At 40.3% G+C, this 16,676-nt stretch overlaps 1 protein-coding gene across 8 annotated transcripts in view; it reads left to right on the plus strand.

Annotated features, from left to right (window-relative positions):
* LOC123761207 (probable glutamate receptor) overlaps positions 1-4,581 on the plus strand; it is a 146,225-nt gene extending 141,644 nt beyond the window's left edge. For all 8 annotated transcript variants that reach the window (XM_069339396.1, XM_069339395.1, XM_069339398.1 and 5 more), the window contains 2 exons: positions 1,592-1,804; positions 2,610-4,581. In XM_069339396.1, coding sequence (XP_069195497.1) covers positions 1,592-1,804; positions 2,610-4,262 — 1,866 coding nt within the window. In that variant the 3' untranslated portion in view covers positions 4,263-4,581. The remainder of the gene's footprint in view (positions 1-1,591; positions 1,805-2,609) is intronic.
* Positions 4,582-16,676: the final 12,095 nt, after the last annotated feature.

The raw sequence follows: 16,676 nt of genomic DNA on the forward strand, positions 1-16,676 counted from the left end.
TTTACAAAGCAGCTCAATTTAGAGGCAAAAAATTGTCGACTTAATTAAGAGCTGGACTAGAAAATATTATGAGATCGGTTAGTGACTGCATTAACACAGAACTTTGCTGAATGTAAGTAAGGTTTTGAAACTCTGGAATTCCATTTCCAAACCTTTTCACTGAAAATTCTCAGTGGCGGTATTAACAGTATTTTCATTGACATGTTCACGCGAGTCATAGTGTTCAGTGATGAACTTTGTCGGGTCTCATTATAGGAGTAGACTTGCCGATGAAACAATTGCTGCAAAACAAAGAAATTCAAAACTGAGATAAAATATCTCATGTCTGGTCCAGCTCCAAAAGTCTCACCCAGAGTAAATAACCCCATTTTCGTCTTTACATTTTTGTTTGTTGTATAATATGAACATTAAACCACAACTTATAATGTTATGTTCACATTTGTTGTTATAACGTAAATTACATTTTATAAGTAATGTTGTTTTTCAATTGTCTTGTTAAAGACATTAATATTAATAATTATCACTTTGCCGCTTCCGGCATATTGAAAAAGAAACATGCCTATGTGCTTCCGGCGTTTCGAGCGCTTACGCGGCAAGACCGAAAAGTGTATACTCTTTTGACTGTCCTGACACTAATTGTCGGCGTACATATTTAATTTTTGTATCACTGTGCTCGCCATAGAATTGTCTATAAGAACATACCTATAAAATGTCTCGAAAGCATAAGGTATATCAACACCAAATAAAGAACCACTGAGATCACTAGCCGAGAGCCCCAAACACCAACAAAATGTTTACTCTCTTCATGGTTGTGAAGCCCACAGTTGTGCTACAGCGTTAATTTTGGTATCACTGAAATTGCAATAAAATTCTCTACACGGACATATGCATATAAATATAGAATCAATGTCGCAGCTCACCCAAAACAGTGTGGGAAGTGGCCGAAGTGTTACCCGGGGTGGCATATCGGCGAAACCCGCATTGAAAAGTGTATATTCAATTCAATGTCCTGACATTATTTTTCGATGTGCGTATTTCATTTTTGTACCAATGTGTTTGCAATAGAATGTTCTAGAATAACATAAGTATAAAAGGTCACATAAGGATACGTTCGACCGGTAACATATATAAAAACTACGTCGATTATACTCGTCGTGTCAATAATACAATTGTTTTACCACGATGATTCACTGCCACGCCGTTCTCCTAAACAAACTGTTCGGCTATTAGAGAAAACGTAAATTTCATGGCGAACATTTGTAAACTATCCCCAAGTAGATCGGATAGTAAATGGAATTTATACAAATATTTTTTCTTTGGACTCGTGAGCGCGCCACGCCACCCTACTCAACACACAGATTGTTGACTCGCTCAGGGTCCACCAAAGCGTGAAAGTGTCATTTGTGTGCAGGTTTTCATTTATTTATCTCTCTGTCTCTGTCTCTCTCTCTCTCTCTCTCTCTCTCTCTCTCTCTCTCTCTCTCTCTCTCTCTCTCTCTCTCTCTCTCTCTCTCTCTCTCTCTCTCTCTCTCTGTCTGTCTCTGTCTGAGGGTTGAAATATTATATTGTTTCTTCTAATGTTGGGTAACAGATGATGGCTCCTCCTTCTGTTGGTGCTGACGGTGCTGCTGCTGGTGGCGATGCTGATGATGATGTTCATGCTGCTGCTGCTGTTACAGCAGCTGTCAACACCCTCCTGCCGGGTCAATGCTGGTTCACCATCCTATCTGACGGAGCCCAGACGGAAGCCGCCGCCGTCGTCGCCAGCAGTCTGAGAGAGACTGTAGCTAAAGCAGGTGTCACGGTGAGATGTGTGGGAACAGATGGGCTGTGGTGCGGTGTCTCATGACTGGATGCCAGGCTACAACATAATAACACAGGAAATGAGGAAAAATAACCTCATTTCCCCTAGTGAATAATGATATACTTGGAGAACATGAATTATTATAGCTTGAAAAACACCATGTATTTGAAACACAACCGCTGTAAATATTATAAAATACCTTGTAATGGAATTCAAGAAATGGGAAACGATTTGTAGTCTTAAAATTACATGATGAATTTAGGGTCGTGAAGTACCATTAATGATCAATACTTGCTGAAAATTTTATTGAATGAGACGATCAAGAAGACGAAGTGCAGATAGAGGAGTGCAATGTTGATGTATACGTATCCCGCCCCTCGAGTACCAATAGTCACGTGACTCTGGACTCACGGAGCATGGAACAACAAGTCACGTGACTGTGGGCTCACGGAGCACCAACTGTCACGTGACTGTGGGCTCACGGAGCACCAACTGTCACGTGACTGTGGGCTCACGGAGCACCAACTGTTACGTGACTGTGGGCTCACGGAGCACCAACTGTCACGTGACTGTGGGCTCACGGAGCACCAACTGTCACGTGACTGTGGGCTCACGGAGCACCAACTGTCACGTGACTGAGGGCAGCAGATGAAGACCACAAAAATAATGTCACGCAAATAACAAACTTACTATAAACTCTAATACATTTCCCTGAGCAGCTGTACTACATTGTATATAGCAGTCCCAGCCTCCTAAATTCACTTATGGTGAAAGATAATTATTTTAACGTTATTCCTTTTCTCAGATATACACACTGAAGGAGGAGGTGCTGTTGAGGAAGGAGACCTGGAGATCATCTCCCTGTGATGTTTATATCTTCATGCTAATGGAGGGAGACGCGTTCATCCGTCATGCTAATGTCAGCCATTATCACGTGTCCACCGCCAACCATCAATCCCCCCACGCCCTCTGGAACTACCACGCCTACTACATAATTCTTCTCTTCCATTCTGGAAACGCCACTCTCAAGCCGTCAGACGTAGCAAAACTTTACAACTTGAGGAAAACTGAGAAATTACTGATCTTACAGCAACGAGAGAATCATCTGGTGGCCTGGACCCACCAGCTTTATTCCCCGTCGACCAAGCTAACATTTCTTGACATTTGGAGCGGCGGAAAATTCCGGAGAGGCGGGAATCTCTTCCCTAAGAAGCTGGTTGATATGGAAGGAGTTGTCTTACGTGTGGCCGCGTTTTATCATCCTCCGAGCCTTATTTACGTCCGAGACGATCACCAGAATATTGTCAGCACGGCGGGAATTGATATTCGAGTTGTGGAAACGCTTGCAAAGGCTAGAAACTTTACTGTTGAATATATTGATATCAGCCTCGAAGACATGTGGGGGATTGAGCTACCTAACGGCACATTTACCGGTCTGGTCGGAAGAGTCTATTATGAGTTGGCAGACATTGGTTTATGTAATCTGTACTTAGAGAGACACTTTTCGAAAAAAGTTGATTACTCAACTCCTTATAACTTCGACCGCGGCTGCTTCGTGGCTCCCTCCCCCAAGCCACTGTCCGGCTGGAAGTCTCCTGTGATGCCATTCACCTGGGACACGTGGAGCTCTGTGGTCGTGGCTCTGGGAGTGGGCGGTGGCCTCCTGTATCTTGTGGCCACTCTCAGCCACAGTCCAGAGTCAGCAGAGTTCCGAAGTCTTTCTTATGATTACCTTTACATCCTGGGCGCCTTAACAATGCACTCACTCAGAATTGTACCATCGAAGGCACCGATGCGATTGTACATTGGATTTGTGTGGCTCTTTTGTCTCATCGTCGCTACGGCTTACTCTGCCAATTTGGTGGCTTTTTTATCCTTTACTCCAATGACAACACCAATCAACACACTGATCCAGGTATCAAGAAGTGGCCTGAGTATTGGCAGCAACATCTTCTGGAAGCCCCAGTTTTATGAATCCACTGATCCAGTTGTCCTAGCGATTGCTAAAGTTTTAAGATTTGACTTGGACTATTATTATCTCTATAACTTGGTCGAAGATGGGACATTTATCAACATCGATAGCGTTAACTATATAAACTTTGAGATTAGAACACGCTTCACGTATGGCAGTCATGCATCTATCCGGGTGGTGCCGGAGTGCCTCATGCCCTACAGCATTGGCTTGGGCTTACAGAAAAACTCCCCGTTAAAGTCTCACTTCGACCCACTCATCTTGCAGATGTTGGCGTCAGGGGTAAATTATAAGTGGCAGGAGGAAGCGGTGGCCTACATCAGAGCCCAGTACACCAGCAAGCGGCACCATGCACAAGAGGAATCACACAACAAACCTCTCAACATGGTACAATTCCAGGGAGTGTTCTACATGTATGTTGTCTTGTGTCTGCTTTCGGCAATAATTCTGGCAATGGAAATTGCTGTTGCCTCACGAGGATGCTGAAACACATCCTCAACATGCATCAGCTCCTACGATGACCCACCCAATAAGTAAAATAACCTAATCAATTACATGACATTAATGTATGAGAACTATGGATATTGTACTTTTAACTTTTGTTATTCTTCACCAAAGTTTAAAAATGTTAATAAACTTTAAATTAGAATGAATGATAGAATAATGTACCAGTTGAACCTTATATGTTGTTGCAACAGAAAAAAAGAGTATTAACTGGTTACGTAAAATTTAATGTAATTTTTCTTGCTCCAAAAGCAATATTATAGCCGCTTACTTCAAATAAAATTATTTTCCAAGCATCAAAGTTGAGTGGTTCTTGTCATCTGCTACCTTACAAAAATATTAAAATATTTATCTCTTTCTCTCTACTTGGTACATTTAAGGTGTGTGTATATATATATATATATATATATATATATATATATATATATATATATATATATATATATATATATATATATATATATATATATATATATATATATATATATATACCCACCATGAGAGTAAGGACAAGACAAGAACATATCGATGCCAACACAGAAGACAATGTCCAACATAACAGGCCAATTACACTGGATTAATCTTTGTGTTTAGATAGGAGATGCCTCTGATGGGCCAATAAGCCTTCTGCAGCCCCTATGTTTATCCCTTATGTATCCCCCCATGTTTTCACCTTCATTGTATTATCACCTGACCTAATGCGGGTATAAAATCAACTAGTATTGTAAGATCTGTTCACTTGAGAATGAACCATGGAGGTTCGAAACGTCGTGCAAATTATACAAATAAGTGTAATACACTCTATAGTAAATCACTTCTTTTCTTCACCATAAAAGTACGAAAATGAGTTTTGGAGAACTCCTATTTCAATTAAGCCCTGATGCTAAGAAAATAGTTAGAGGGATAGAAGCCCTAAACCAGAAAATAATAAATACAGAATATGCGGTCATATTCAATGAAACATGTTTGAAAGAAAACCTGCTGCCAGTATACACCAATATATATATATATATATATATATATATATATATATATATATATATATATATATATATATATATATATATATATATATATGTCGTACCTAGTAGCCAGAACGCACTTCTCAGCCTACTATGCAAGGCCCAATTTGCCTAATAAGCCAAGTTTTCCTGAATTAATCGTTTTTCGACTACCTAACCTACCTAACCTAACCTAACATTTTCGGCTACCTAACGTAACCTAACCTATAAAGATAGGTTAGGTTAGGTTAGGTAGGGTTGGTTAGGTTCGGTCATATATCTACGATAATTTTAACTCCAATAAAAAAAATTTGACCACATACATAATGAAATTGGTAGCTTTATCATTTCATAAGAAAAAAATTAGAGAAAATATATTAATTCAGGAAAACTTGGCTTATTAGGCAAATCGGGCCTTGCATAGTAGGCTGTAAAGTGCGTTCTGGCTACTAGGTACGACATATATATATATATATATATATATATATATATATATATATATATATATATATATATATATATAATATAAGGCGTTTATATATCTAGACAGGCTAATCTAGACAGGTGTTTGTCTATATTAGCTGTTTAGGTTCCGTTGGCGAGTATTTGTATTCGAAGTTCGAAAAATGATCGAACGTCATCAGTTCGGACTCGTGTGTAACAGCTTGTCCTCACAAACAAGGCCAAAGTCCATTCTATGCACCCGCCAAACCCGGATTGCCTCTTTATGCATAGTAGCGTCTATGACTTGCTGCAGTCCGTCCTCCAAACAAAGAACCAAAAGTGATTCCATGCACCCGCCAAACCCCCTGTTTATGAATGAAAAACAGTTTACCAACCCGTCCTCGACTCAAGTTCAATACATCCAGCGGTCGACCCCACAGATGCATTCATGAATTTTTACATGCTGTTTATTCAAAAGGGGAATTTTCTCAAATATAAATTAATGTTTTATTAGCATATTGTGCATATATAGGCATAGGTTAGGTTAGGGTAAGTGTTTAGGTTCTGTTGGCGATTATTTGTGTATTTGTAGTACGTGGGTGAAGTATTTTCAGCTTCCCTACCCTTCCCCACCTTCCCTACCCTTCACCACCTTCCGTGCCCTTCCCCACCTTCCGTGCCCTTCACCACCTTCCGTGCCCTTCACCACCTTCCGTGCCCTTCACCACCTTCCGTGCCCTTCACCACCTTCCGTGCCCTTCACCACCTTCCGTGCCCTTCCCCACCTTCCGTACCCTTCCCCACCTTCCGTGCCCTTCACCACCTTCCGTGCCCTTCACCACCTTCCGTGCCCTTCACCACCTTCCGTGCCCTTCACCACCTTCCGTGCCCTTCACCACCTTCCCTACCCTTCACCATCTTCCCTACCCTTCACCATCTTCCCTACCCTTCACCACTATACTCTTCACCATTTTTTCTTCATCACTGTAACCATTTTCAATAACAACTATTGTCTTTAGGTCATCATATAAAGTGTAATATCCCAGATGATTGTCAGTGAGGATGGAGTCTGTTATTTAGCGTGACTGGAAATTGGAATCATTTGTCATTTCACGCAAAGTATCAAAAGAGAGCGCCCAGCTGGGAAGCCTATACGGAGACATTGTATACAAAAGGGGAGGGGGCACAGGGGCTGGACACCCCCCCCCCCACCTAAGCCTCGCATGATCATCCCCCTATTCAAAGCCTAGTCACCCTCTACAGTTTGGGGAGGCTACTGAACCCCAACCTCTAACAAAGACAAACAAATAAGGAAATGAACAGGACAAGGCAATTAGGAGAAAGCACTAAGAAAGTATGGCTATATAACACTTGGAAGTGATGTGACAGGATAGGAAGGAGTGAAGGAACTGTGAATAACAACTTGAACAATCGGGGAATCGAATTCTGACCCTGCAAGAAGCGACGCCGTCCTAGTGGATGGACAATTCTATTAGGTAGTGATGTATTATATCTTTTGGATCCTTAATTCCTGCTCCCATAGCTCACACACACACACACACCATTTGTTAAAGAAATAAAAAAACACTTATGGAACTATGTTTATTAAAACAAAAAACATTACATATCATAAATTAACAAATCAGTGTGTGAGTGAAGAATCCATAAATCTTTGGGCAAATATTTTCTCCCTGTGCAGGAGGTCAAAGACCTCGTCGGCCTTCAGCAAGTCTTCGGTCGCGCGGCACCTTCTGCCAAAGCGGCGGCGGAATGAGCCGGCGGCAATCCAGTTCTTTCCCTCTTTCCTAAACAGCCAACTCTCGTACCCAATTACTGAAAACTGCGATGGGTCATATTCTGCCCAAACCCCCCTGCAGTTTTCAAAATATCTGAAATGTCGGAAATTTGACTCCTGGGCGTGATTTTTGAACCGAATTCTGACTCTCTGCACCTATTTTCATTTTCAAAATACGAATTTTTATACCGAAAATATGCCAATTACTGTAAACGGCGATGGGTCAAATTTTGCCTAAACCCCCCTGCAGTTTTCAAAATATCTGAAATGTCAGAAATTTGACTCCTGAGCGTCAATTTTTAGCCGAATTCTGACTCTGCACCTTTTTTCATTTTCAAATTACTACTTTTTATATCGAAATTATACCAATTACTGAAAACTGCGATGAATCAAATTTTACCCAAACCCCCCCATGTAGTTTTCAAAATATGATACGTTGGAAATTTGACTCCTGAGCGTAATTTTTGATCCGAATTCTGACTCTCTGCACCTATTTCCAGTTTCAAATTCCGAATTTTTATACCGAAAATATGCAAAATTACTGAAAACGATGATGGGTCAAAGTTTACCCAAACCCCCCTGCAGCTTTCAAAATATCTTAAATGTCGGAAATTTAACTCCTGAGGGTCATTTTTGAACCGAATTCGGACTCTCTGCACCTATTTTCATTTTCAAATTACGACTTTTTGTAACAAACTAGCTATTGTAGGAATGATCTAGAATGTTTTATCTACGCATGGGAGAATGGGAAGCTGGACCCACGTGGTGACCCGGTAGCATCCCCTGGGGGGATTGGCGGTGAAAATAATTGCCGCCTTTGTTCACTTTCGTACAATGAATTATTTTACAAAATTTACTTATTTAGAGAAATTAGTCTTCATGCAAATTGTATAATATTCCTGGTTATAGTATCAAGAGCACCCTAATTGCTAGAAGAATGAGTTAAGTCACCATCAGTGACGTCACGAGCCGTGACTAGACATCGGCGTGGAATAATTTGAGTGACCTCAGCGGTCACAGGTCATCAGAGTTTCCATGTCTACTATTTCTCAAAGATCAAATGGCCATTTTGTAATTGGGAATAGCTCTTCCCTAAGATGCTTGTGTAATTAACTTCAGTTAAAATAATTCAACCAATCTGGATCATTCAGTGCAACAGAGGTTAGTTGTTAAACTTAAGCCTTGCAAGTAACTTAGACAGGCAGAAGGATACATATCTGGGCGTCTGGGTAGAGAAGCATGTGGGAAGGACAGTGTGGGATCCGGAGCAACACAGGGAAGGTGTCCACTCCACCTCTTCCCAAGACCTTAGCACTAACATCTAGCTGCTCGCCAAAAAGGTAAAGTTTGCTTAAAGTGTTGTTATAGGGAATAGGTCAACCCATTGCCTAAGTCAGGGAGTGTTCACGATAGGGATTGCATTGATTTAGATTTTGTTTAGTTTTTTGAATAAACCATCTAGCTATTAAATTGTCTTTTTTATTTATTTCCATTTCATGTTTCCATTGTCTCGTGTCCTTGTCACGTTGTCCCCATGAGGCCGAGTTTTCGTTGGGCCGCAAAACCTAACAAAGAATAAGAATTCATTATTCCCTTTGATTGTTAATTAATTCCACACTTAACGTAAAAAGACAACCCTCCCATATATTACTAGTGGGGATAAAACCCCAAAGTTATTGATTAGCATGATCGATCCAGACCTCGGTCATTGCTCAGTGTTACTGGTCTGGTGGTGGCAGCGTAGGCGACTCTAGAGCTTTGCTAGAAGTCTATTTCACATCATACGGGTTGTAGAATCTTAAGTCGGTCAATCGTCTTAAGACCACGTGGCGTGGGGTCGGTTCAAGTAAAAGTTTGGGGTCCCTTGGTATGGAGATTTAAAGTAGAATACGGGTAAAGAGAGGGGTAGAGAGAACGAAGTTACAAAGTACGGAACGAATACCCCCCCCCCCCCTCCCCGTGTTACAATGGTGCACAGCGGTGGTTTCAACAATTTTGTTTGAAATTGTTGAAAGGCTCACGCGTCTAGCTATTCGGACACGTGCGTAGATGCTAGGGAGGTCAGCCACAGGCCGCGGGCCAGGATTAGCAGTGCGATTCAGTTGGGATTGGCGAATCTTGGGGTCGTGCAGGCTGATAAGATTAAGGGTTAGTTAGTAAGTTAGGCTGTTAAGATTTATTGGCTAAGGAGACCGCTCCGAATTGATTGGACTGGGTACCTTACCCGACCCATTGCAATTGATTCAGAGGTGTTGGGAGCCACCATACTCTCAACAGCAGTTCCTGGTGGGCTGTCTGGGCGGATTTATCTGTGGGACGCCAGGAGATTTATCCGAGGGCGTTGTTAGACGACCCAAAACGCTGGGAAAAACGTAAATCCGTGAAGGGCGTTGCTGCCTCCGAGGGACGGACTAGTAAACTACCTAGCAGCGATTCAACGACTAAGTGATTGCACACTTAGTGGAAGTTGAGTCGTGTCTAGTCTTAATTGTTGCTGAAAGCTGCATGTCGCTCTGTTAGAACCTAGATGGTCGAGACCCCTAGGCTAGGCGCGGTACTGCGAGCCAGTAGAAGCGATTATAGCAATTAAGATTATAGCAATTAATTAGGAGCAATTAAGGCAGTGTCTGGGATACTACCGGACGCAGGATCGAATCCTCGTCACGGCCCTTGTGGATTTGTCCATGACCCATCACTGTTTTCAGTAATTGGCATATTTTCGGTATAAAAAGTAGTAATTTGAAAATGAAAATTGAAGCAGAGTCAGAATTCGGCTCAAAAATCACGCTCAAGAGTCAAACTTCCGACATTTCAGATATTTTGAAAACTGCAGGGGGGGTTGGGGCAAAATATGACCCATCGCTGTTTTCAGTAATTGGCATATTTTCGGTATAAAAAGTCGTAATTTGAAAATTAAAATAGGTGCAGAGAGTCAGAATTCGGCTCAAAAATCACACCCAGGAGTCAAATTTCCGACATTTTTTATATTTTGAAAACTGCAGGGGGGTTTGGGCAAAATATGACCTATCGCCGTTTTCAGTAATTGGCGTATTTTCGGTATAAAAAGTCGTAATTTGAAAATGAAAATAGGTGCAGAAAGTCGGAATTCGGCTCAAAAATCACACCCAGGAGTCAAATTTCCTACATTTTTTACATTTTGAAAACTGCAGGGGGGTTTGGGCAAAATATGACCTATCGCCGTTTACAGTAATTGGCATATTTTCGGCATAAAAAGTCGTATTTTGAAAATGAAAATAGGTGCAGAAAGTCAGAATTCGGCTCAAAAATCACACCCAGGAGTCAAATTTCCGACATTTCAGATACTTTGAAAACTGCAGGGGCGTTTGGGCAAAATATGACCCATCGCCGCGTTCAGTAATTGGCATATTTTCGGTATAAAAAGTCGTAATTTGAAAATATAAATAGGTGCAGAGTCAGAATTCGGCTCAAAAATCACGCTCAGGAGTTAAATTTCAGACATTTCAGATATTTTGAAAACTGCAGGGGGGTTTGGGCAGAATATGACCCTTCGCCGTTTTCAGTAATTAGCGTATTTTCGGTATAAAAAGTCGTAATTTGAAAATGAAAATAGGTGCAGAGAGTCTGAATTCAATTTATATACCGAAAAAATGCCAATTAGTGAAATCGGCGATTTATCACATTTTAACCCCCCTCCCCCCCTGCAGTTTTCACAATATCGGAAATATCGCAAATCTGACGCCTGGGCCTTATTTTTGAGCCGAATTCTGGCTCTTTGCACATATTTGGAGTTTGAAATTATGAATTTTTATACCGAAAAATGCCAATTTGTGAAAACGACGATTTATCCCATTTTATCCAATCCTCCCCTGCAGTTTTCAGAATATCGGAAAAATCGCAAGTTAATAAAAGGATTATTTAATATCAGGATTTGTCAAGCATTTGCGCAACTATTTACGTAACCTGTACATTTCCCATCAATAATGATGGATTTCTTTACATTTATTAAACAGTTTAAGAGCTTAAACTCGTAATACATTTATGGTATATTAAGTTAATATTTTTGTAAACAACCTCGTAGTGCTTCGGAGCTCCTAAGCTGTTTGATGTAAACAAAGCCGACATGATCGATGTAAGATGTTCATTTTTCGAAAGTTGATGCGCAAATAGTTGATGAATTATGACCCTGAAGAAGAACAGAAATGATGTTGATATCTAAATGTCACCCAAGACAGACTTTGAGTTGACATTTGCATTTTCTAAGAGTTTGCAACAGACTTTGAGTTGACATTTGCATTTTCTAAGTTTTGTCTAAGAGAGGATTTAAACCTTTTCGGGAGTTTATATACGGATCAAGAAAGAGCACGGGTTATGGAGAAGGCGGATCATTAACTGAGAGGGAGGAGCATAGAGTAGGTAGGATGAAGGGAGGGAGGGTTGGATCGGGACTGGAGGGAGTGAGGGAATATGGGGGTCAAGACGATGCAACATTTGTCACCATGGCCATTATATTACACTGATCGATACGGAGTTCATATTCAGCTACCAGTCAGTTTACAGACAGGTCGCTGAAGATCAGTCATGCGAGGTACGGCGACCCAGCGTCAGCCTGCGGCGGCTGTCCTTCTGCTGATGGTACTGTGGCCGCCTTCGTCAGAAGCCGTGGTGAGCTCGACCACACGGCCTCGCGATCTCTCAGATCCTTCTTCAGCACAAACGCTTGAAGAGCTTTTCCCTAAGTTGAGGGTTGACAGTGCCCTCATGGAGGCGTCTCCAGCTGCAGGAGTCTCCTACAGGTCAAGTCAGGGGGACCTTAGTCTTGTGGATGAGTCCGCAGCGGAAGGAATCTCCAGTAGGATAAGAAGGAGGGTCGAGAGACAGCCAGACAGGAGACCCTCCAACACACCAGGAAACCACAAAACCCCCAATCACCAGGTACGAAAAACCATAACTTAGGAAAGTTCACCCACATGTTAACTTATCGAAACAATTACATTTTGTTTCTGTCTTTAAGGCTTGCATTTCTAAACCAAAATCCAATGCTACTAGAATTTGCATTTGTTATGACAATGGGCCAGGTTTCAATAGGTATTTATGCAACCCCTTATAAAACCTGTACATCTTTCTTCAATCATGGCGGTTTTGTTTACATTTATTAAACATTTTACGAGCTTCGAAACTTCAGAACCCATGGTTAGTATTGTTATAAACAGCCTCGTAGTGCTTCGAAGCTCATAAACTGGCATGTTTTCATTGTATTGTACACGAGAAGCCTTGTGTACCTAAGCTAGCCTTAACAGCCTTGAAATGATGCAAAATGTAACCAGATAGGTAATTATATTTCTGTGAGAGCTTTAAAAAAAAGAGATTATTTTAGTATTCACTGAGCGAGGGGAAATTGACGTACACAGGAATACTTGTGTACAACACTGTTCAATTGTTTTAGTAGAGGTTTTGTCCTTAAACGATGTGTTCAGCGCTTGGATGAAATTCCTCTGTTTATGACACAAATGAGAAATTTCTTGTGAAGAATTATCTGACGTTTAAATCTGATGTGCAGAGTGATGTTATCCACATTAGTCTCCTCACATCCTAATAATTTCAACACCATAAAATCCTTTGAAATCAAACTGAAAATTTATAAATGTGATGTCATAAATGGCACTTTTAAATATTTCTCAAACCTAAAAGAGAAATGACAGATCATAACATTCATGAGAAAACAGACATTCAGATCATTCCAATAGAATTTTTGAGCTTTACCGATTCAACTGTAGATCAGCTTTAAGCTTTACTAAACACTGTTCATAGTTCATAAGTCTTCAAAGAGACAGACTGAATATGGAAATATTGCAATGGAAAGATCTAGATAATTTTGAGATGCATTTGATTAATTTACAAAGCAGCTCGATGTAGAAGGAAAAATGTGTCGACTTAATTAAGAGCTGAACTAGAAAATATTGTAAGATCGGTTAGTGACTGCATTAACACAGAACACTGCTGAATATAAATAAGGTTTTGAAACTCTGGGAATTCCATTTCTAAAACTTTTCACTGAAAATTCTCAAATTGGCGGTATTAACAGTATTTTCATCCACATGTTCATACGAGTCATAGTGTTCAGTGATGAACTTTGTCAGGTCTCATTATAGGAGTAGACTTGCCGATGAAATAATTCCTGCAAAACAAAAAAATTCAAAACTGAGATAAAATATCTCATGTCTGGTCCAGCTCCAAAAGTCTCACCCCAGAGTAAAATAGCTTCATTTTATTCTTTATATTTCTGTTTGTTATATAATATGAACATTAAACCACAACTTATAATTTCATGTTCTTATTTGTTGTTATAACGTAAATTACATTTTATAAGTAATGTTTTTCAATTGTCTTGTTAAAAACATTAATATTAATCATTTTTGTGCAGGTTTTCATTCATTTATTTTTCTCTCTCTCCCTCTCTCTCTCTCTCTCTCTCTCTCTCTCTCTCTCTCTCTCTCTCTCTCTCTCTCTCTCTCTCTCTCTCTCTCTCTCTCTCTCTCTCTCTCTCTCTGTTATACTTTTGTTAATAGTGAAACAATAAATTTACACGTAAATAAGCACTTGGACTTCTTCTTTTTTTCAAAAAGTTCATTATTATTACTAATTCACTAATTTTGATTTCTTGGACAATAATAGTTATTAATAGTATATATTACCTAAAGCTGTATCATTTAAAACAACTCAGAGTTATTAGTTACCTAAACAGACTTCATTAATAATAAAAAATGTCTGAGAAGAGTTCAGACATTTTGTTCTTTCTCAATAAAAATATTAAAATAAAAATATAATAATAATAATATTATTATTATTATTATTATTATTAATATGCGGCTCAAAATTCCCATGGGCACGCAATATAATTTTTTTAGAAGATTATTGCCAACTTGGGAACCAACCTGTCCTCCTACAAACAACGTCGTTTTTCGATCGTATGCGTTACATAAGGCCAAAAATTATCGTTTTAGAAAATGGAAGCAGCATGCGAAAGTGACGTACTGTCCCGTTTTCTGTTTTGGGTCCTCTGGCTTACTCTGGTATGTTAGGAGAGAACACTTTAAACTAACCGTTTTCCTGACGTTGCGAAACCTTAGGAGGACGGGCTGTGGGCGCCACGCTCTCGAAAATGTTCATCGCCCCTGCACTAGACCATACTCATTTAATCTAATTAATGACATACATATAATTACAAGACATTTCCTCATATCAGGTAATAATAACCAGAGAGGTGTCAAAACTGACAATTGCAGTGATTTATTAGCAGAACCCAAGTCTTATGAATTTCTACAAAGAAAACAGTCAATTGACGTAAGCCACATTGGCCACGATCGAGTGGACTCTTGTAGGTCAATTAAGTCACGCTCTGAGGGTTGAAATATTATATTGCATCTTCTAATGTTGGGTAACAGATGATGGCTTCTGCTTCTGTTGGTGCTGCTGCTGGTGGCGATGCTGCTGATGTTGTTCATGCTGCTGCTGCTGCTGCTGCTGCTGTCAACACCCTCCTGCCGGGTCAATGCTGGTTCACCATCCTATCTGATGGAGCCCAGACGGAAGCCGCCGCCGTCGTAGCCAGCAGTCTGAGAGAGACTGTAGCCAAAGCAGGTGTCACGGTGAGATGTGTGGGGACAGATGTCGGGCTGGGGTGCGGTGTCTCATGACTGGATGCCAGGCTACAACATAACACAGGAAATGAGGGAAAAAAACATCATTTCTCCCAAGTGAATAATTATATACTTGGAGAACATGAATTATTATAGCTTGAAAAACACCATGTATTTAGTACGTTCAGAAAAAAAAAATGTTTTTTGTACGTTCGTTACACCTGATGTACCTGCTCACCTAGGAACAAATACGAACCAGGGAGTTAGGTAACTGTTGTGGGCTGCATACTGGAGAAGGTCAGTCGTTGGCTAAGGATGCCCTCGATAAGGGATCCTGTCCCCGACAACGGAAAACCCAAACATGCTTAGTCAGCAAGGCGGACAGCCCGCCAAATGCCATAACTCATACTATAGTTCCCATTTCTAAACGTTTCCCTTCACAAGTTCCTCTCCTTCTTTACTCTCTACCCCCTAAACAAATGCTTAGTGATTTAGGGGCACATTATGCTCTCTGGCGCTGGAGTTCGATATGTTTCTAATCATTGATTCGATGTTTTAATTATGAGTAAGGTGATTTTGTGTTGTGAGCCTCTAAGCATAGACTCTACGACATCGATAAGAGAGGGATTTAAAGATAAGTGTTATCAGGGCATAGCGAAGTCAGCGAGGAATTTTAGAGACAATACGTACAGCATCACGAAATCACAGTGTAATAATATATCTATGACAAATTTTTTAGGAGCCACAATAACTTACAGACCAACCAGCAAGATTACTTTAGCTCTGAACATAGCCTAGTTCTACAGTAAACTTTTAGTTTGTGTACTGTACACCAATAAGCGGGGTACACCAGAATTTACTGTCGTCAATGCCACTCCTAGAGGAGGGAGAAACAGAGAGATTGGTGTATATAAAAGAAAGAATGTTGACCAATCCTTTGATCAATTGACATTTATCTTTCAATTAATATATATTTTTTTAAATCATGGATTTGTCAAGTAACTCAAGCATCGTTTTAGCGGGACAATCTTAGATTTTCTCTTAAACAAAAAATTGCTTCAAACTCCTCCTCTGGCAGCCAGCCATATATAGTCGGTTGTGAACTCAATAACTAAGCGGCAATATGATATCTTCTCTTCAGGTCCTTGGTTATTCGTTATAAACATCTCTGTCAGCCAATCATATGGCCGGACTTGTACCCAGTAACATACAGGCAATTTCAAATTTGTTCAAGAGATTTTTAATTTGCTTCAACAATATGGCAATCACTCATATTGCCAGACACGAAGTCCAAAATAAAGCCAAGTATATGAAGTTTTACCTCGTAAAACCTGTCCCAGTTTGAGTTAGGCTGTCCATCAAAGACATCCAGCCACAATATTCAAGAATATTGTGAATATTCGCAATATTCCTGAATAAAGAGTGTTCAGGGATATTCTAGAATACTCACAATGTTCAAGAGTAACGTTAATTCAATGCTGAAGTAACGTTATTCTTGTATATTGTGGTCACTGGGACCCGGCCAAGTGACCTCCAG

This window comes from Procambarus clarkii, chromosome 41 (assembly GCF_040958095.1).
Source record: "Procambarus clarkii isolate CNS0578487 chromosome 41, FALCON_Pclarkii_2.0, whole genome shotgun sequence".
Taxonomy (NCBI): domain Eukaryota; kingdom Metazoa; phylum Arthropoda; class Malacostraca; order Decapoda; family Cambaridae; genus Procambarus; species Procambarus clarkii.